Source organism: Chroicocephalus ridibundus, chromosome 8 (assembly GCF_963924245.1).
Source record: "Chroicocephalus ridibundus chromosome 8, bChrRid1.1, whole genome shotgun sequence".
Classification (NCBI taxonomy): Eukaryota; Metazoa; Chordata; class Aves; order Charadriiformes; family Laridae; genus Chroicocephalus; species Chroicocephalus ridibundus.
In genome coordinates, this window is record NC_086291.1 from 20,522,663 (window position 1) to 20,543,279 (window position 20,617).

General features: G+C 38.2%; 1 protein-coding gene across 5 annotated transcripts in view; it reads left to right on the forward strand.

Moving 5' to 3' along the window:
- The first annotated feature begins 512 nt into the window (after window positions 1–512).
- Window positions 513–20,617, forward strand: part of PTBP2 (polypyrimidine tract binding protein 2) — a 55,458-nt gene continuing 35,353 nt past the window's right edge. For 2 of the 5 annotated variants that reach the window (XM_063343783.1, XM_063343784.1), the window contains exons 1-3: window positions 514–699; window positions 2,321–2,351; window positions 15,164–15,239. In XM_063343783.1, the coding sequence (XP_063199853.1) occupies window positions 692–699; window positions 2,321–2,351; window positions 15,164–15,239 (115 nt within the window). In that variant the 5' untranslated portion in view covers window positions 514–691. Of the gene's footprint in view, window positions 700–2,320; window positions 2,352–15,163; window positions 15,240–20,617 lie in introns of all 5 variants that reach the window. The other 3 variants (XM_063343785.1, XM_063343786.1, XM_063343787.1) reach the window with 2 other exon arrangements.

Genomic DNA, 20,617 nt, shown 5'->3' on the forward strand with positions numbered 1-20,617 from the left:
CGGGCGCTGAGGGCCGGGCTCCCCGCCAGGGCGGGCGCTTTGAGGGGCCGGGTTGCGGGGGGTGCCCGGGCCTGGCGCGGCCCCTCTGAAGGTTCTCCAGGGGGAGAAGGGGCGGGCTCCCGCCGCCGGGAAGCGCTGGGAAGTCTCTCCGTGCAACAAGTACAGTCCGGCGGCCCAGCTGCGACCCCGGGCGGGGCGGCAGAGACCGCCGATGAACGGAGGAGCCCCCGGGGTGGGCCTGCCTGCCCCCACCACCCTCCTGGCGTTCTCCCTGGGCAGGACCCTGAGCCGAGCTTCCCTAAGGAGACCTCCCTCGCTCGCTCACACACACAAAGCCGCCTGAAGCGGCGCGATGGGACAGCAGAAGCAGGAGCCCCTTTACCACCACGCGGCGAGTGCCGAGTAGGGTGTGAGGAACGCACGGTCGCGCCCCGCCGCGCCTCCCTTCCCGCCCCAGGCGGGGCTGGCTCTGCCCGGGCAGCTGCTGGCAACAGCTTCAGCGGCGCGGAGGGCGCATGCCCCGGCGGCTGGCGCATGCTCTGTGCCGGCGAGGGACGGGGAACGGAATCGGGCGCTCGGCAACGTTCGGCGGTTTCCGTGCAGGCCTGGCCGCCATTTTCTCACAGCCTCCCCGTACCCGGTGCCCGCGCGGCTGTCTGTCCCGCTTGCCCGCGCTTTGTCCTGCTCGGCGATGGACGGGTGAGTAATGACTGGGGGGAGAAGGCCACCGCCGGTAGGTAGTGGCATCTGTCCCGGTGCTGGGGGCTCGCTCCCCGCCTCGGCGGGCGAGCGTCTCCGGGGCTGTGGGGAGCGGCCGCTGCCCCGGCGGCGGTGGGGACAGGTGGGCTTCCCGCCGCGGGACGGCTGAAGCTCGAGGCCCGGTGCGGGGGGAAGAGGGGGCTCAGTCTCTCCGTAAGGCGGCCCCTCGATAGGATTTTCCGTATAAACTGCTGAGGGCTTTGGGCCGCCCGCTCCTCGGTGTAGTGCCCGAGACGCCGGGTCTCGCTGTGGAGAGGGAGCGTGACCTGTCCCCGTGTGTCCCCTCCAGATCCTCCTCTTCTCCCTCCCTTCGCCTTCCCTCACCCAGTCCCCCCAGGCGTGGGGGGCGAGGAGGGGCGCTCCGTGGGGCTGGGGTTTGTTTTGGAGCTGGCTGGAGGGGAGGAGCAATACCAGCAGGAGCCAGATGTCGAGCTCTTTTGTTTTCAGAAACTGCCTAATAAGCCCTCTGCCTTCCCTCCCTCCCCCCTCCTTCCCCAGGTAGAAAGATGCCTTTGTGTGTGCCGGAGAGTGGCTGTAAAAGCCAAAGAAGGGAAGGTTTTGAAGGAGTCCGGCCGTTCGGGACAGGGCGCCGGGTCCTGGCCGGGAGCGGGGGCGGGCGGTCCCGGCACACAGGGCCTTCTGTCCGTTGGACCTGGGAAAGGAGGCTGGTGCCTGTAGCCCTCGTCAGTGTAAATACAACATCTTCCAGCTTTCCTATGAAGTTGTTTACTCTGCTTCAAGCAGAGAAGCAATCTCTTTGGTACGCTTTAAGCATATAACCTTTCAACTGTGAGACTTCTAAAGGCTTTTTTATGGTTCGTTGTGATTCTAATGTTGGGAGTTACAAATCCTGCCTGCGAAGTCTTGTCGTTAATGAGTATTACATTGTGGAATGCTTTGACATATTCATATTTTGCCTTTTTTTTTTTTTTGGTGTGGGTTTGGGTTTCTTTTGGGATTGTGTTACACACTGTGAGTTATGATGTCACAACCTCTAAGAAAAAGTTGTACCTTGACATACCTGTTGCTGAGTTTTGTATAGGTGTACCTGATTAATTTTCATTAAATTTCATATAGTTGTACCTGACAATGTGTTCTTTTTTTTCCAAGCTGATTTCAAAATAGGTGTTCGTTGCTTTCTGCTGTAACAAGATCTGTAGGGTAGGCTATGTGGCCAAACTACCTGTCTAGTTAATAGAGGTGTGTAGGAAAAGTTCTGTATTTAGTTTTAAATTCTTTTATTTTCACCCTATAATACCATGTAGTCCAGAAATCTGTTTCCTAAATAAATTTCCTGGCAGTGCCTCTTTGGAGTAATGTTCACTTGAAACTTGTGACTCTTCTGAAGAACTCTATAAGCTGGGGGAGCTCAGTGGCTTTTGTAGGTTTCTTTTGTACATCAGTACCTCAGACCTGCTGTTTCTTTGAACATACTTTCTTGATTGAGGAAGTTGCTGGCTATTTCTATTCCTCCTTATTTTGGTATTGCAATACATTGAAAAGCTGGTTTTATGAGGATAAATTGGTTGACTTGTGTTTTTGTTTTTTTCTTCTTTTACAGCGTTGTCACTGATGTTGCAGTTGGTGTGAAGGTAGGATGCACACTTAGCAAATAAGGGGGCAAATTGTTGATATGAAATGAACTACTTTGAGCATCAGTAATTGCAAATTGTAAGATTTTAACTAGTCATTGTCAGCTGATATTTAGTCAGGAGTATATGCTTTATTAACCAAAAATCCCTAGAGGTAAATTGGAGGCTCTACACAAAAGACTTTTCTAGGTACTGAACTGTAAACTGTGGTTCTAGATCACTGTCATCATGCCTGCTACTTATTTTAAAGCTTAATTTTGTGGATTTTTTTCCAAAACAACACTTTCTCGTTGTTGCATGGTCAGTGTAAAAGACATGTTTTCTTTTCTTCCCCCCCCCCCCCCCCCATCCTTTTTCAAAACAGTTGCCACTGAAGTTAAAAAAGAAGTGACTATCTATTATAGGACACAAAAATATGGGAGGGAGAATTTGTTATGTAGACAGAGAGGTGGGCGTTTGCTTTGCTTTACTTTTTATTTCTCAAGTTCAGTTATGAATTTATCATATTTGTTATAACAAGGAAAGAGCTTCGAAATAGTTGTTAATTTACTATTTATTTGTCTTTGTATTCAAATCTGTGCAGGAATTAGATCAGTACTTCGTAGAAGCAGGCTGAGAAATAATGAGAATGCAAAGATACATGGGACAAGGGAACTTCAGGTTATGCTAATGAATGCATGCAAGAAATTCTATTTCAGTGGTAGAAATGCAGAAGTTTTCTAGTGCATACAGTTAAGTCTCCACATTTGTCCAGCGACTTTGTAGCTATACTACGTAACTGCCTTTTCACCTGAGGCTGCTCTATGTTAACTGCTTAGTAAGCCAGGTTTTGTTTAATAAAGCTCTTTGGCAGAGGTTCAGTATTGGTCTTGCTGGATTTGGACTAGTTCTTATATAATACAGCTAGCCTGTAGATGCAGCAGCTACTCTGTCAGATGTACCTGTATTATGTTTCTGAGCAAGCTTGCTTCTAGGAGGATGTGTAAGAAGTCAGTTACACAGATTCTGTACCCATCTGGCTCCACATGTTCATGCAGTGACAAGCTTAAAATCACTCTTGATTTAGAGAGGAAAGGGTAGTTACTGAAGTACTTCTATGGGAGTTATTCCCAATCAGAATTACAAACTGGCATGATTGTTTCTCTGTTACCTGGGAGGACAGAGTGTTAACTGATTAAAACTTTAGGAATGTATTTAATAGCTTAGAGGAATACCTGAGGAAGTTCAAGTCTTTCAGAAGTGAACTGCCCCACATGAGTAGCTTTGGGGCAAACCAATTTCTAAATTGCCCTCAATTGTGTCTAATGAGGAAGCAATTTCAGGTGGACCATGTATTGCTTGAACCTTGAATTTTGACATTCTCACTTCAGGAGAAGTAAATGGATTCAGTATCCTTTTCTTTCTTAACTACCATCAACTTAGAATGTTTTTGCGTTCATTAAATTTGAGTGTTCATTAAATGTTTTGTAAGTGTATAGTGCAATTTTGGAACCATATTCTCAGATACTAGCCAGACAATGAAATAAAGACATGAGATGACATAACTGCTTCTTTCTGTTGTTTGTAGAAGTTATATTATGAATATAAGAAAGAAGGAAGGCAGGTGTATCAGAGTTAGTGATTAAAATAGATGCAAGGAAAGGCACCGAAGTGTCAAAAAGGTGTGCTCTTTGCCTTGTAAAAATGGACTTGTTCTCTGGTTTTTAAAAGGAAACCATTTGTGCACGGAAATAGTGGGAGTAATTAAAAAGGATTATGGTTTTCTGAAGAAAGCTGTTAAATATGGGAGGTGTAAACTGGATTGTGTTCTGGAACCTCTGTATTATCTCAGGATACTAATAAGAATGGAAAATGGAATTTCTTGCTAACTGATGCCTGCAGTTTGGGTAGCAGTCTAATGCTGGCTTCAGTCATGTTTTGTGGAAGGCCATGTGAAACACTTGTCCTTTACGTTCTCTGGTGACTGTTCATTGCTCTTGATGAACCGATGTTTTAAAGTTGAGGAATGCTGTACCTGTAGGTGGTATATAAAGAACTGGGAACATTTATCTGGCCTTTCCTTGGCTGTTGTATTTTCTTTGGGGTGCTTTGGGAATGTGTAGAGAGCAAGTTTTGAGTCCAAGGAGTTGCATCAGCAGTCTTAATGCTCTTTTGACACTGCTTTTATTGTGACTGGATAGCCATTGGAAGTGGGCAGGGATTTACCTGTGTGAAATCAACTTATCCAGGATATTTCTTTGACCTGATGCTTTCTTGAGATTTTGCACCTACTGTATATATGCTGATAAGTTACACAGCATGTTTCTGATCTATTTAATTATACTTGGAGAAAAGGCCTGTGGCGTGTTACCAGGATTGTGACATAAGACCCTTCTGTTTGGAAAATTGCTTGATTTTTATCATCATCAGTCATGTCAATACAACTTTGAAAATTGTATTAACTGTTGTCTGGCTGGTTTCTCTCTTAAACAGAAAAGTGAACATGCTAGTTATATTTCGAAACTCATTTGTAAAAGAGTAAGAGTAGAAGTTAACTACCCTAGCCTGGGAATTGTCTTTGAATTAAAGAAAGGCTTTTGAGCTTTGGTGACTCTATGTGAGCAAGGCAAGTATATAAAGTAAAAGGAATACTTGCTTATAACATTTTATTAACAGTTTTGTAGTCTCAGAGTTACCTGTTAATAAAGCTGCAAAACTTGAAGCTATTACCATTTATTTGTCCTCTACGCTTTGATTTGATCTTAAACATTTTTGTTCATCAAACAGTCAAATGTTCAATCTTGATTTTAGTCACTTGTTGAGTCAGCAGAAATTAACACCGAAAGGCGAGGAAAACATAAAACTCAAAATGGAGGTGGAAAAAATGACAAATACTATTTGAAAACTTGGTTTACATAGAGTGAATGTGGGGATTTGTGCAACTCAAAATATGCAGTGGAAGCATGCTTCCCAGCTAAAGTCTGTCAGAGGAGCAGTGTGCTTTAATGTCTGAAAGTGTTAAACATGTCAAAACCCAGTCATCTTGTAAGTACATATGAAATATTTCATATTTGATTTGGTCTGTAATGTCTTGTTTTGCTTACTTAGAATTCATGGAGACAAGGAAATGTTGCTCTGCACACATTTAACCTCTTACATTACAAATTACAAAATAATACAAAAAGAATGAGCTTTAGCTCTGTCTCTGATGTTACTTTTTGAACTCCCATTCTATGTAAGTAGTTTGTGTGAAGTATTTTTGAATAGAACAGAGGTAAGGATTCCAGTAATGATAGTATGTTACATAGTTCATTGATTTATTTTTTTTAATTTTCAGTTTCTTGAAGAAATTCTGTGCATGTAAAATTCTTAGATTTATTCACGCGTAGTTTTAAAAATTGCCATATTATACAAAATGTTTGCTTTTTTTGTTTAAAAAAAAGGTACATCTCAGTCTGTTTCTATGGCATGAGGTTCTTTTTCACTAAGAATGGAGTGGCCTGCTACTCAGCTTCTAGTCCCAAACTTTTCATTGCTCACTAGTTATATAGGTTTGAGTATCAGAATCTAATAACTATTTCAGATTGCTGTCTTGTGTTCTCTTTAGAGTTATGCTTTAATCTGGATACATAAACTGATTTGGCACTTGGAGTAGTAGAGCCTTTTCAACTGTTGAAGTGAATGTATGAAGTATATAATGTTTCTTTGGAGTAATTAAAAGAATCTTCAGAGGGGTATAAAATGTGGTGTAAAGAATACGCATCACACAGGTGCAGGGAATAACTTCAGTGAACTTTTGGTGCATACTGAAGATGACACACACTGAAATACAGTAAAAGAGAATTGTCACTTCAGTCTAATGTATCATCTTTCTCCTGGATGGCATGAGTAGCTGTGCAGTAAATGGGGCCTGAACAATTAAGTGACTCATTTTGTGTACGTGCGTTGCACATTTCAGAATGGCTGAGGTGTACTTCTTCCTGACGGGAGAAAAGAAGCAGTCGTTCCTTCATGGATGCATTATTTGATGCATAGTATTTGGGAATTTGTGACATTATTGACGCTGCTTTGGGTTACACTGGCCGAAAATGGAACTTGAGCTTCCAAGCGTGGACAGTCCTGGTTATACCTAGGAGGGAAAACTCACATATTCCTGTAAACATAATTTTGTAATGTTTAAAGATGTGGGAATGGCCTTTTTCCCCTAAAGTCAGGGCTTCAGTCCTTGTAGTACGCTTAAGAAAAGAGGTGATTCTTCCTGTGTGTTTAGTTGGTTATGTTAGGGTTGGGTAGAAGGTGCTAAGAAGCACTGTCCTAGAACTTTCTAATGATTTCCCAAATAGTAATGTGTCACAAAGTCTCCATTTTTTCTGGTTGCTGAAATTTAACAGGGGGGAATATAATAGTATGAGGGAAGGGCAGTAGCTAAAACCAGAAGAATGATGGAGGAAAAGGGAGAGAGCACAGTCTGTAAGTACTCGAGGCATTTTCTGCTTTTTTTCCTTTTTTTTAACTCAAGTTCTGAGGGGTAATCTCTTCTCTTACAAAATTACAGAACACTGACCATTTTTTGCTACAAATAACCAAGAGTTTCCTTGTGGTGGAAATGAATACTGTGGATATGTTGTGACTTTTTATTTGAACTGTATACTGTGTAATGAAAATGTGTAGAAAAAAGTAAGTTAGAAATTCTAGCAAGTTGTCAGAAGTTTAGACTAAACTTAAGAAACAAGAAAATGTATTTAAATAGCTTTTTCCTTTTTCTGAAATCTGTTTTGCCTTCCTTTACTGTTGTCATTCTAGATACTTAAATAAAAGGAACGGAGTGGTAGGATAAAAAGCTGTTTCACTCATTCATACAGACAAATGCCATGTGATGGTCTGTTTTATTGTATTTAAAATATTAGAATGATAGTTTTGGGCTATCTTTGCATGCCTAATATAATTGCTAGTAGATTGTTCGTAGATTAGACAAAGTCTTCTAAGGTCAGGGATATCAGAAAAATTGGTTAGCTGTTAATTGGAGGAACTGTTTTAATTTTGTGTTAGCTAGGATGATGTTTTTAAATCAGTTTTTGTGTTCAGTAATACTTAGTCATAGCAACAATAAGCAGCAAAAAACGTGCAGAACATTCTAGCAGTGAAGTAAGAGTGAAGTGGGAGCATTTTCAGAAGTTTAGAACTGGCATCTGGATTTGTCTTTTCAGCAGTGGTATAGGGAACATGACCTTGGTGACAAAAGATAACTTATTACAGTGAATGACATCTGCTTTCTTTTTAACAGCAACCTCTGTAAATTGACCCTGTTTGAGATGACTTTCATATTTATTCCCAGAACAGTCTACTCCAATTCTTTTTTCATTGTAACTTTGTGGTTTGTTTTTTTTTTTTCCTTAATGCTCATTCTGCCACTGTGGAAAAATAAGGAGAGCTGAAAATGGGGAGAAAGGAAAAATGTTGAAAATTAGTTTGTGCTCTGTAGCAAGTAGGCATCAGTGTAAGGAAGGCTTAATATACCTATTTGATATGTTTTGACGTCTGTCACTAATTGGAAATCATCGATTTTTTCATTTGTAACAGAACACCTATATTTGCATTTAATTGAGTGGATTGTAGGAAGAAAAATGTGATCAGCTGTACCATCTGAAAAATATGAACCAATACCAGCATGAAAATACCTTCCCCATTTCTTAGAGCTTTGGACCATGTTTTCACAAGCAAATCAAGCTGCATTCCAGTTTTCTCTGTCACTGTAATACTTGTGCAACAGATGTTTGGGTAGCCACTTCACAAACCTCTCTTGGGAACTTAACGAGGATAAAGCTAATCTGACACAACATTGAGTTACATCTTTTTAGTCAGATTTGTACCAAAGTGTGTGGCTGCATAAATGCTTGTAGCAATGTAGAATTGAGGAAGACAGAATAGGAACAAATTACTGGGGCCAAGAGAAGGTAGGACTGTTGCTTTTGGTGGTAGTTGTTTCAGATGAGGTTGTGGTTTCATAAGCTGTTAATGGAACTGTGATGTTTGATTTAGGGGCTTGGGGGTTTTTATAGCTGCAAGTACATACAGCTGTTTTTAGCTTTTCATAAAATCAGTTTTACTATGAATGTGTAACATGACTGTTGTGGTATAGACAAAATAGCACTAGCACTTTTAATTTATTATTGCGAAATAACAGAGAATCGAGTAGAAAATACCTTCCTCGTGGATCATTTTTAAGATGTAGAAACTGCTACTGAAGGACCAAATCAGTACATGTAGGTACCATCATTCTCTAACCAGAAAGCTAAGAACACATCTGGGTGGTAGCGCTAGTAAATTGTTGTCACGTGTTCTAATTTACTACCAGTTATCTACAGCTGCTTCAGGATAACACTTTCATCAGCTGGAATTGGACTAGACTCTTGCCTGCAGTCTTTCATTGTAACAGGAGGTTTCAAGGTTTACAAATGAGGCTGGGTGGCATGGTCTAGATGCAGATTAGATTCTTGACTGTTCAGCTTTCTGGTTTAATAGTCCATCTTGATCTTCAGATGCTTTTGAGAAATTTGGTTCTTTTCCACATTGTATTTTGTGAGAATCTGGTGGCTTTTCTGAGGAATTGAGACTTGTCTCAGTCTTAAAGACTTTTCAGATTCCCTTGATTGCTCTTTCTCAATTTCTACAAACTTTGTGTGTTTTCATAAATGAGGTATGTGGCAGATAGCATGCATATGGTTGCAAGAAAAAAGAATGAAAACTTAATTTTCTCCTAGATCTTCCTTACTGGAAAAATATGAATGCAAAAATGGTGGTGATGTTAGGATATATAAACGATATATGGTTGACTGAGGACAGCATGAAAAACAATTGAAGTGGGGGAAAAAAGAGAATACAGAGAGGAAGTATGGAAAGGTGGTCATACTGTATCCAGTTAACTTCATATTGAATTTAAAAGCAAGTGATGTGAGTTATTAAGCAGCCATGGAGTTAATGGCCGTAAGTGATAAGATTTCGTGCTAATATAGTTGAATAGCATAGTCTTAAAAAAAAAAAAAAAACAAACAAAACACAACAAACCCACAACAAACCAAAACCCCAACTACACTCCTTTTATGTAAGGTTCTGATGAAGTGATAATAAGCTTATAGTTTAAACTGTATGCTTCATAAAATGCCTATGAGCCTGCATGGAATTTCTTTTGGATTGTATACTTGGACTTGGCTTGTGCTTTTCTGAATGAGTCTTCTGTGATCCTATACATATGGGAGGTGTAGCAGTCTATTAGTTAGGTAATCTTGATTATGTGTTTTGACAGTAGTGCTTATAGTCAGAGCATAAGGCAGGTCAAGTATTTATTCTTCACTAAAGAGTATGTGAGGGTGTATTTATGCAGTTTCATTAAAAATGTATCCTATTAAAAATGACGCATTCATGTAAACTGACAAAGTTTATAAATGCTGTGTTTGGGCGTTAAAAGTCTTGTTCTCTTGTTTCCAACATCCAGTCCCCAAAGTTAATTCAGACTTTGAATGCTGAAGCAGTGTGTTTACAAGTGTGTATCTCTTAGAGGGGAATGTTTACTGTCTGGGTTGGAATTCTCATATGCTTTTATTCCTCTCCCATACTGTCAGGTTTCTGGCTTTTTCTTTTAAATTGTTCCCAGATGTTGTTAGAAATGAAGTGTTTTACAATGCTGTTAGATTTCTTTAAATCATGAGATCTGTCTCCTGGCTTGTCATACCCCTTGGGAAATTCATGCCTGTAGGCTGAGAATGACTGTGGTAAATGTGCAGTGCAGCTAAAGTTCTCCTTTTCTCTTTCATCTGGGGGAGGAGGGGGGAGAGAGGGAAAAGGCAGGGGCAAAAGCATCCTATTCTTGAGAGAGGTTTGTAACATCAGCAAATTCGAGTACCACAAATGAGGCGATTTATCAGAAAATATGTTTTTCAGTGTCTTTGAGTGTATTCTTTATCTTTTCTAGTGGGAATTTAAGAAATTATTTTAGACGATGCTGTTGACTTTTTAAGAAAGTGCAGTTTTGTCATTTGTTTGCTGTTTCTAGTTGTATTGTTTTAGTGTTCTTATAGTGTTGTGGTGTATCTATACCTGCTTCTAATAAGCCTTCTGTGATACACTCAGTTTGTTGTGTTAGGTTCAGCCATAACTTCCAATCAGAGTCTCCATAACCCTGAATTACTGTGAAAAGAGCTGATAATGTTTCTTTTTCATAAACAGTTGTCAAAAAGTACTTCGCTTAAAAGACTAAACCTCTTTGGTAACTCTTAGGCTGAAGTTGTTACTCTGGGTTTTTTTTGCCTTGGATATAATAAAATCTGGGGAATGTTTGACATACTTGAAGCCCTATCTGGTATGTGAGAAAAATAGTTGGCAAAGACTTGTAAATAGTATATTTTTTGATTAGCCTGGAAGGATAGTATGACTGTAATGACTTCCTGAAATTACATAGCTACTTAATATAACTTGTGATAGCATGAAGCTTTATAGTAGTTGGGGGGGGATTGAAATCCTGCTATATAAATGCAGCTTGTGTAGTGAGGGATTCTGAGTTAGCTATGACTGTTAAAGCAAGGAAATGGGAGACTAATTTGCTATGCTAGGGGCTTTTTCTTTCTCTTTGTGTAATTGATTTTGTAAATTGTAGAAGAGACAGTATATACAATAACGATATTCACTTACAGAAATTAACTGAAATACCAAAGTGGTATCTTCAATATACAGTATATAAAATAATTTTTGTGTATATAATTTTTAATTTTCTCTGAAATATGTATTCACAGTCTGAGTTAGTGTATTTTTCATCTTTTTCTGAATATTATCCTACATGTCAGTTTCATGTAATCCCATTCGTTGAATAAGCCATACATTAACATGCTGTTTTCACATCATGTATGGAAATGCTGTCATGGGGGCAAGGCTGTCATAACAGGGCCTTCATTGAAAGGACAGTATTGACTCTGCAACAAAGTTAAGGTTCACTTACTGCAATACGGTAGTTTGGCAATTCCCTTCTTTATTTTGTGTAATAGTATTTTGGCATATTCTGTTTTCATGAAGAAATGTTCCAGATGTCTCTGATTTCTAATGTAAATGAATAGTTAGTGGTTTGGCTTTTATGGAATATTGATACAAATTAATGTTTTTCTTGACATTGGTAGGAATAGAAATATAGCATTGAAAATTTGTGCTGTTGAGGACTAGCTGTCAGAAGATGACCTATTAATAGTGTAATAGCAGTTTGTACTTCTTATTTTATCCTTTATGATCTCCTTCCCTCATGCTAAAATGGATATTTGGTCTCTACCATGTTGCTATTATAGGAACTTTGCTTTGCAGTCTATGACAGAATAAAATAATTGTGGTGGGTTTTGTTCATTTGTTATCTTAACTTAGATTTGGACATTTCTGTGATGTATGTGTTTGTGATCTTCAGTCTTAATACAATCTCAAACTTGCTTTGATTCCTTAGAATATAGCAGTTTGCGCAGATGTGGAAAAGAGTTAAGTGAACGTTGCTCTTGGATCTTCCATTCTTCATTGAATCCGATTCACTGTGTTCTTCAAAGATCTGAGTTTATTTTCCTTATCTCTTGAAACACTTGATAGAGTTTACCAAAATTTGTTTAAAGGTTTCTTTGCTTTGCATGATTTGACTAGAAGTGGTGTGCTTTAGAATAAGACTAGCAAATATTCAAGATGCTTGGGAAATGGGTTATAATTCTGAAATTCATGTGTGAGATAGTGGAGCGATGAAGAGCTTTGCCCTTAGACCAAGATGCCGGTCCTTTTTGGCCTAGCACCTTCTAAAAGAAGATGCACATAAAAACAAAGCCAAGCGCTCCAAACCACGAATTGAATAAAGTCTTACCTCTGATGAATAAATGTAAGTAAAATAAGTGGTTTTGGCTGTGCTGTAATTCAGGAGGTGCTTGTGTCACATGGTAGCGCTGGTCTATGGAAGAGTATGCATTGGCTTCCTTGAAGTGCTTATTTAAATTGCTTTACTGGACAGCTGTCATCTGAAGGTAATCCTTTTGAAGTAAATGACAATTATCAGGTAGTTACTGCTTTTGATTTTGTAGTTTAACCACTCTGTGTCCAAGTACATCATGTGTCTTGCTGTATAACTGGTTTTAAAGTTACATACTGAATGACGTTCAGAGGCGTCTAGGCTGCTTAAGAACCAAAAAGGAAAAATAACGATATATATCTAATAAGGTGATTACTCACATGGTAAGAAATATCTTTGGCTTTTACTAAAAGCATGGCAAATGTATATGGGAGTGAGTTAGCAGAGATTTGCTATACGTTTGTGGTTTCATGGTGAACTGGAAGAACATTCCACATACGAACATGTACATCTGTGAATCAGACTTGTGAAAACTGATTTATGAGAATAAAAAAATTATAGAATTTATGAAACATGCCAATATAAGGAATTCAAATTTACTTGTTCTTCTGAAGCAAAACTGTTAAAACTTTCTCAAGTGTAATGCAAAATCTTGTGATTGACTCTGAATGTATTCATGAAATGCAAAATGATATGTTTCAAAATGAAAACTCTTTTAACTGTTCATGAAACACAAATACAGTAACTGAATATACACTCTACTGAGTAATCTGTGCTCCGTTTGGATTTTTCTGCTGTGGATTAAGAAATTAACATCTTCTTGAAAGCCCGATTTACTAGGAACCAGAAGTTTATGTAATCACTCTTACATTCTGCTAGTCAGCAGCTGCTGATGTAAGTAACTTTTTGAAGCTGAAGACAACTCAAACTTGAGATATTTCAGAGTTGTAAAGTTTCTGCAGGTTTTGGGAAGAACATTCATTTGGTACTAGGGATGCTTCAGCTGTTTACCTAGTGACTGCTGTACCGTTGTAAATTAAAGCCTGGCGTATTAAGGAAAACAAAAATTGCTGCTGAACTACCTTAATATGCTTGGCTGAGAACCGATTCAGTCTGTACTGCTGCTTCTGCCTTTTCAGTTGGGCTGTCCAGGCTATGGAAAAGTGCTTCCAAGCAAGGCTAGGTGGATAGCTGTGGGCAGAAATAACTGCAGTTATCACTGGGTGAGTGAATACTGCTAGTAATCTTGAACTTTGCAATATTTTACCCATGTAAATATTGTGTTAGAAAAATAGAACATTAAAGAGAAAGAAGGACACTTATACTGAGTGTCTGGGTTAGTGTATTACATTTACAGTAGAAAGCAATGTAGTTTGAATAACCGAGAGTTTCCATAACTGCTCTGACTTGTTTCTCAGGTTTGCCCAGCTAATTTTTTCTTTAGCTATATGTGATTAGAGGTCTGTTACTACAGTGAAAAGGACAAGACCTGGTCCTTCTCATGGTGCTACCAGATCTTGGTATTAGGCATTATTCAGTTTTAAAGGAAATCGGTTGTTGATTTGATAGGCACAGCTTTGTTGATCGCTATGTACCCTTAAGAGCTTAGAGTATTCAGTAATCTGTATAAAGGTTCTTCATAGCTGATGTTGAAAGCTAAGTAAACTTTAATGGCTCTATGTGTGCATAAGCATATATACTATTTTCAAGAGCTTCTGGATTTCAGGTGTGGATTAAACTTTAACATATGGTTCTGTGTATGGATACACATACAGTGCACTGATAAAATGGTAAAGGTTTGATTTCATGCATCTTGCAACCGTGCTACCTAGAAAGGTGACATCCTCAGATTAATTTAGTATATGGTATTGAGATGCCCTGTAAAACATACTAACTGTTCTTGAGGTTTTATTGTAGTGTCCACAACAGAATTAAAAACATCTATAAACATGAGTAGTAACTGTTTTCTTTCCTCACTTCCATTTTAGTAGTGACCTGGATTAGTCTTAAGGGTGCAGAGGAAATACTTTCAAAGTGGGGAAAGAACCAATAAGAAGTTAAGGATAATCTTCGAAGTATGGCAGGTTTATTCCCAGTTAAAAAAAAATTAATGAAAGATCGCCTAAATATTTTGGGGGCTTTTTGACAGATGAAGACTTGGGGGATGGAGGGGATTGGGTGGTTTTAAAAAAAATAAAAAAATAAAAAAAAAGGGTGTGAAAAGAAGCAAAAGCCTCATCAACTGTGTCACATTCCCATCTTGAAAGTAATTTGAGAGGAAAAGATTATCTTGTACATTTTCAATATAAACCCTCCTCTGACTTTTTGCAGCCCACTTTAGAGTAATAAAAAAAAAAAACCAACCAAAACCAAAAAACATTTAATTGATATTTGTCATGTTGTAAGCATTACAGAGAAGTTGCAGTTCCGTGCCCTAAATTGTGTTTTGCAGGACAAATGAAAATTGATCATTTCCTTTGGTGACAAGTCTTTTTATTTAAAATAGGGGTGTTAGAATTGAGCTAAACTTCATATTTCTATTTGTGTAGATTTCCCTTGTAGTTTCAGCTAGATATAAGAATTTAATATATATGTATATTAAAAAAATAAGTTAATTTAAATGTTATTGAAATAGACTAAATATATTATAATAACATTTTAATTTGAAATGCTGGACAGAATTACTGTGCAGCAGTTCTCATTGAGTCTGGAGGTGGCTATGTTTCAGTGGTGGGTGAAACAACTGTGCTTAAGCTGCTCTCATTTCAAAGATTGCCATGTAAATATACTACTTGACTTAGATTTCAAGTTGTTGCACTTATCTGAAAAGCGGAAGTCTGCCAAATCTGAGTAGGTTTGGTTATGCTTGCTTAAGTTCTTCTAAAGGTTTTCCCTATCAAACTGACATTTTTAATATCATCTTTAAAAATCACAAAATAGAGGAAAAAAAAATCTCTTACTGTCTCTTTCTTTTTAGAGAGGATCTGACGAACTTCTTTCAGGCAGTGTACTCAATAGCCCGAACTCTAACATGAGCAGCATGGTAGTTACTGGTAAGTGATGCCCTTTCAAAGGAGAAATCTATCATTTATACTTGGACTCATTTCCTGTTTACAAGGGGAGAACACTGAAACGAGAATCCGCTATGCTATAGAGGGATAAACTGTTGACATGCATTAGAGTATAGTGACCTTGTATATACTCACAAACCTTGGGTATCTGAAAAGAATAATCTCATTAAAAAAAGGCAACTTTCATATGTCTGTACGTTAAGTTGTTGGTGGGTGATGGGATGAAAAGTTACACTTGTCTTGTACAGCTGCCTTCAAAGTAAGGAATCACAGCTACGAAGCAAAGGTAAACAGTTTAACATCTCCTGTATGAGTGACATCAGCTTTTTCCACATGCAGACATCTGTGAGTCTGGGTATTACAGGGAAGAACACAGTGCCATCTTCATAATATAGTATGGTTTCAGTAAGAGAGTTTTGCTCTATTCTGCTTTAAACTGCTAAAGCAGAAAGCTTCACTTTGCTATTTCAGTCTGAGATTGCAGCGGTAGAATCTCAGAATGTCAGCGCAAAGTGAGGGTGGTTGTTCTTTAGTCAAATTTCTGCTTATGCTAGATAGAAAGGCTTTTCATGAATTGGCACATACTAAAATGCCTTCTATTGCAGTTAGTGCTTCTGTATTTTGAATGTGCATTCAGTTCCCTTGGAGGGCTCACTTTAGAGGTCTTGCTTTTTCTTTTCCCCCTTCCCCCTGCCATTCATTTTATTTTTTCCTCAGAGATGTGGAGGAATTGGTTCATGGCATGAGAGTAGTGCTGGGCTTTCCAAATAGTTGCCTGGTTCACTGCTTTAATTTGCCTGATAAATTTTTCCATATTTATGTGCTGAGCAGTATAGTCACTGATATTAGTAGCAAACTCATTCCTTTTAATCTAGTAGTAAAAGATTGGGATTCAGGGTGCAATTTCATGTTAGGTTTGGGGTGCTGTGGTGGCAGCTGTTGCCAGAATGGGCAGTTGTGTGTTTTTTCTTCCTACGTTCCTAGTACAAGCAGAAAAAAAAAAAAACATCTCCACATGTTTCTCCTCCACAATCTATGTTGGAGTGCTAGTCCAGCATTAAACTGTACTACCAATAAGCGTAGTTTTTCCTTGGAGCAGCTTACTGATCAGTCATGTGGCTGCACAATTGCAGTTTTGGGGTGGAAGAGTGTGGTGACGGAAGAGAGGAGAACCACTTCCATTGGCAGGTGTGTAACCAAAGGTGAGGAGATGATACTTCTTTGGAATAGATCAAAAATGCAGTGTGGTGCATTCATAGCCATTTTAGAAACCTAGAACGTTTGTTTATCTTCCCTGCTTTACTTCTGGTTCTGAAGGAATTCATTCTTCTTTTTATTTGCTTGATGTCCTCTGCAGTCCTGGATATTAGTGCTTCAGCAATTTGCTTTAGTTAAATGAGAAACTAGAATGAAAAGGAGTTTGGGTTGTGCGTGTGCGGGTTTGGATTTGGGCAGTAGAAGGGGGGAGGGAGAGCACTTTTACCAGGACAAAGTCCTGAATATTACCAAATTTTCGTTTATTTTCAGAGAAACTTCTGGTTTGGGAAAACTAAATGCAAGCTAATTTAGCTAAGGAAAACAAAAAATTTAAAAGCTGAAGGGAAAAAGATTGAAATAAGAATTATTATAATTTTGAGTTTTCAGAAGAAAAAATAAAGAAGGTTACTTAAGAAGTAAGAAGGACTTTGGAGTTTGATGTATTTAATAAATACAGATTCTCCTCCCCACCTTTTTTTTTTGTTTCCCCCTTTTTAAGCGGATTTTGAGGGGGTGTGTGTGTCTCTTTTTTTTTTTTTTTTTGCTACCAAAGAACAAGTATTTGTGAGAGAGTTTTCAAATTAATTGGTTCTTTACATTTTATACAAGTAAGACCTCTTGATACATCTGTAAGCATCCAGAACCATAAATGACTTTTCAGAAATGGTCTCATTAATAAACAACAGTGGTCTAAGTAGTGGCCTGGATCCCGTGGTATCAGTTGCCTGTTATAAAAGTTTTCATATTAATTGTGTAATATATACGGGAGGTCTGTGGAAAAATAATCCCAAACAAACAAAAAACTCCAAGGTGAATGCAGTATTATAATTCAAGTCATTCTTTTCAGAGGTCAGTGGAAAGGAGGCTAGTTTGGTTTGGGTTGTAGGTTTTTTTGTTTGTTTTTAAATAGTTTCTTGGGTGTGTTCAAATTTCTCTTCTGCCTGCCTTGGTTAAATAGCATTAAAAAAACCCTGTAGAGTAGGCTAAATGCACAGCTCACTGTTATTTATGAATATATCCTCCCATAGCTGTCTTGTTTATCATGAGCCTGGAAGTACTTTTTGCAGACTTGTGGAGTTTACAAGTTCAGATTGTAGACTCAGAAGTAATTAGTTCTGAAATGGAAACCCATGTTAATTTTTCTGTACCCATCTCCTGAAGCCAAATGAGTTCAAGTATTCTTTATATCCAAATTAATGTCTTCCTTTTGCTTCAGTTCTGCTGTTACTTTTCTATTTAGAAGAATTTAAAACTTTTGTGAACCGAGCTTTTTTTGCTGTAGCCAAGGCATGGTAGTGATGAATCTTCAGATTTTATAGCGTTTAAGAGAATCTGTAATCATTGATTAAGTTCTTTGTAAAGGAGACATGTTGCGGCAGTTGGCCTCCTTTGGAACTCCTAAAACTAAAATTTGTTCTCGCCCTTTCATTCTTAGAGTTTGGAAGTGTCATGTTTTTATGAGACCTGGACATTGTTTTCTGGAGTACATAGAAACCTATTCTGGTTTCGAACTTGGTATTTTCAATGTCTGATTCTATGATATTTTTCCAAACAGATGCTTAGAGGAACAGAAGAAAGAGACTTTCTTTGTGAGACTCTGAGCCTTATTAGTAAAAGTATACGCAATCAAAAAACCAGTTGTCAATTTATGTTTAGGCCTTAGCAGGCCTAAACTTACAGAAAAAACTTGTGAATGACAGCCTCATTTTTTCCTAAATCTCTGCTGTAGAAATATTAACCTAAACCAAATTGCCTAAGTTGGCAAACAAATGACCTTTTAATGGAAATGGGTGGTTTTGATAGAACTGGGGGCTGTATCTTCAGGGGTAAGACTGAAGATGAGATTTTTAAAAATCTCATCATCGTACCCTTTTATCATGGTAACAGTTCCATTAGGTTGTTTTGGGTTTTTTTTGGTATTCAGCTGCCATTCGGTTAGAATACTATAGTACATTAATGCTTTTATGAATACTCTTGCTCTAATTCTCACTCTTAGAGAAGGGCATAAAAGATGCGTACTTTCTCTGCCCTACAGGGAGTCTTACGTATGAATCCCTCCCTATCTTTGTGTGAAATAAACTTGCAAACTTGTTGGACAGACATTTGGTTTGCATTCTTCTTGATTATTTGAACCACTGGTAATTTGATAAACAACATGGAATTGAGGAAAATGCTAGCACGTTGGACTGTTGTCTAAAGGACATTGCTTAAAATACAAGGCCTGATCTTGAGCGTTTTCTAAACAGCTTTGTCATCAGTATCCATCTTCAAGACTGCGTAGATGACATTGACAGTAGGTTGTATTAACATTTACTACAAGTCAAGTTACTATCTTAAGTACTTTGTGTGTCTTTAGTGAAAGAACAGCCTTAAAAGAAAGTTAAATTTGGATAATTGAGGATGACTTCTGTGTGAGTTATTTTACCACTTAATTCTGAACCCTTGTATCTCCTGTTTTGGACATCGTTTGGTTACTGTCCTTATTGTTGTGGAATTTCATTTCAGTTAAGCACTGCTATTTAAATGCACAAGATTTTTTTTTTACCTGAATTAGTTTGAGCAGTATGGCAGGGCATCCTACTGTAAGCATTGAGGGGAGAATCCCATCTACTAGATCAGAATTTGTTGCAATGGAAGACAGCTTGTAAGGTTCCAGGTCAGCAAATATCTAAGCTTTTCTAAGAAGTTCTCTTTTTTGATGTTAGATGTTTAAGTTTTGAGCTTTTTAGTAGGAACTGCCATTGATATGTTGAAGTCGTATTGTCAGAACCACAGGCCTGGCACTACTGCTTGAACTACTACTAGTGTTTTCTTCAGCTTTTCTGAAAAAAGTCCATTTTTGTTTTCTATCATAATCTTGTTTGGTTCCGATCTCTTTGGAAAGCGTAACCTTCTCATAAAGAACAGTGAATTCATTTTTTTTTCATGTTGATGCACAGCAGACAATGACTAGAAAGGCAGCTTAGGTAAACTAGAATATGGTTTGGTAACAGGATTCTGAGAAAGCAGAAAATATTTTTGACTCTGTTTTAAAGACAGTAGTTGTGTGCATTGTAAATGATTGTGTATAAATAACTTTTTTCTGTATGTTCAGTAAATACGCAACTGCAGTTGCTTATTATGCAGCTTTTAAATCTAAGAACAAAAGTCCCTTTAAGAACTAGAAAAAGGATTTCCTCAGTGATGTGTTACTTTTATGCTGAACTTCTTGTGAGGCACTTTTCCTTTTAGGTGGAGGACTGCTTAATGAAAGTTTTAAGAACAGTTGTATGTATGAAGTTGGTCATGCCATGAACTGTGTCGCTGAAATCCACACAAAAAACTTAAAATTTTTAAGGGCTGTAGATAAAAAGTGAAAGACGTTGGTGAAAGCTTTATGAAAATTGTCCTGTCAAAGACAAGGGATTGAAGCAGAAGAATTGGCAGGTTTTTACTATAGTTGCAAGCAGTTTCATTGTTCACATTTGTGTGTTTAAGTTCAATCAGTAAAAACATTTCAAAAATCATTTTGCAACTGAGCTCACCAAACTCCTGGAGCTTTAAACGGTACTATTAATCTTGATCTTGTTTTTACTTCATTAGCAGGGAATGTTAGCAGTGACTGTGGTAGGTAATTCATTGTACTAACAGAATACTTAGCACTGAGGCATACAAGCTAATAATATTTCAAGTGCTGTGTTTAACTTGGGGAATAAACATAGATGTGCTGTTTTTGATGGCATGTTAAGTAAAATTGATTATTAGTTAATATTAATGATGCCTAAACACAGGTAATTTACTTCTGAAGTTTGCAAATTGATTACAATTAATAGCAATTGGAAAGATTTGAAGAAGTACAGCACATGTGATTGGAAAGTATAGTAATTTAATAATAGACTATAATTTACATTTTTCTACAGATTTACATGGGCGTGTGAATGTGGATGAACTAAATTTTAATGCTCTGAATGCATGAACAATATATCTTTTTGTAAATTAAGAAACTTAAACCCCTCAAAAAATCCCTCAGGATGGGAGAAATAAAATGTGGACATTATTATTAATTTATTTAATTTCTGTGTGCATCACTGTGCCATGGTAATTCATTTTTGTTCCACTTCAGT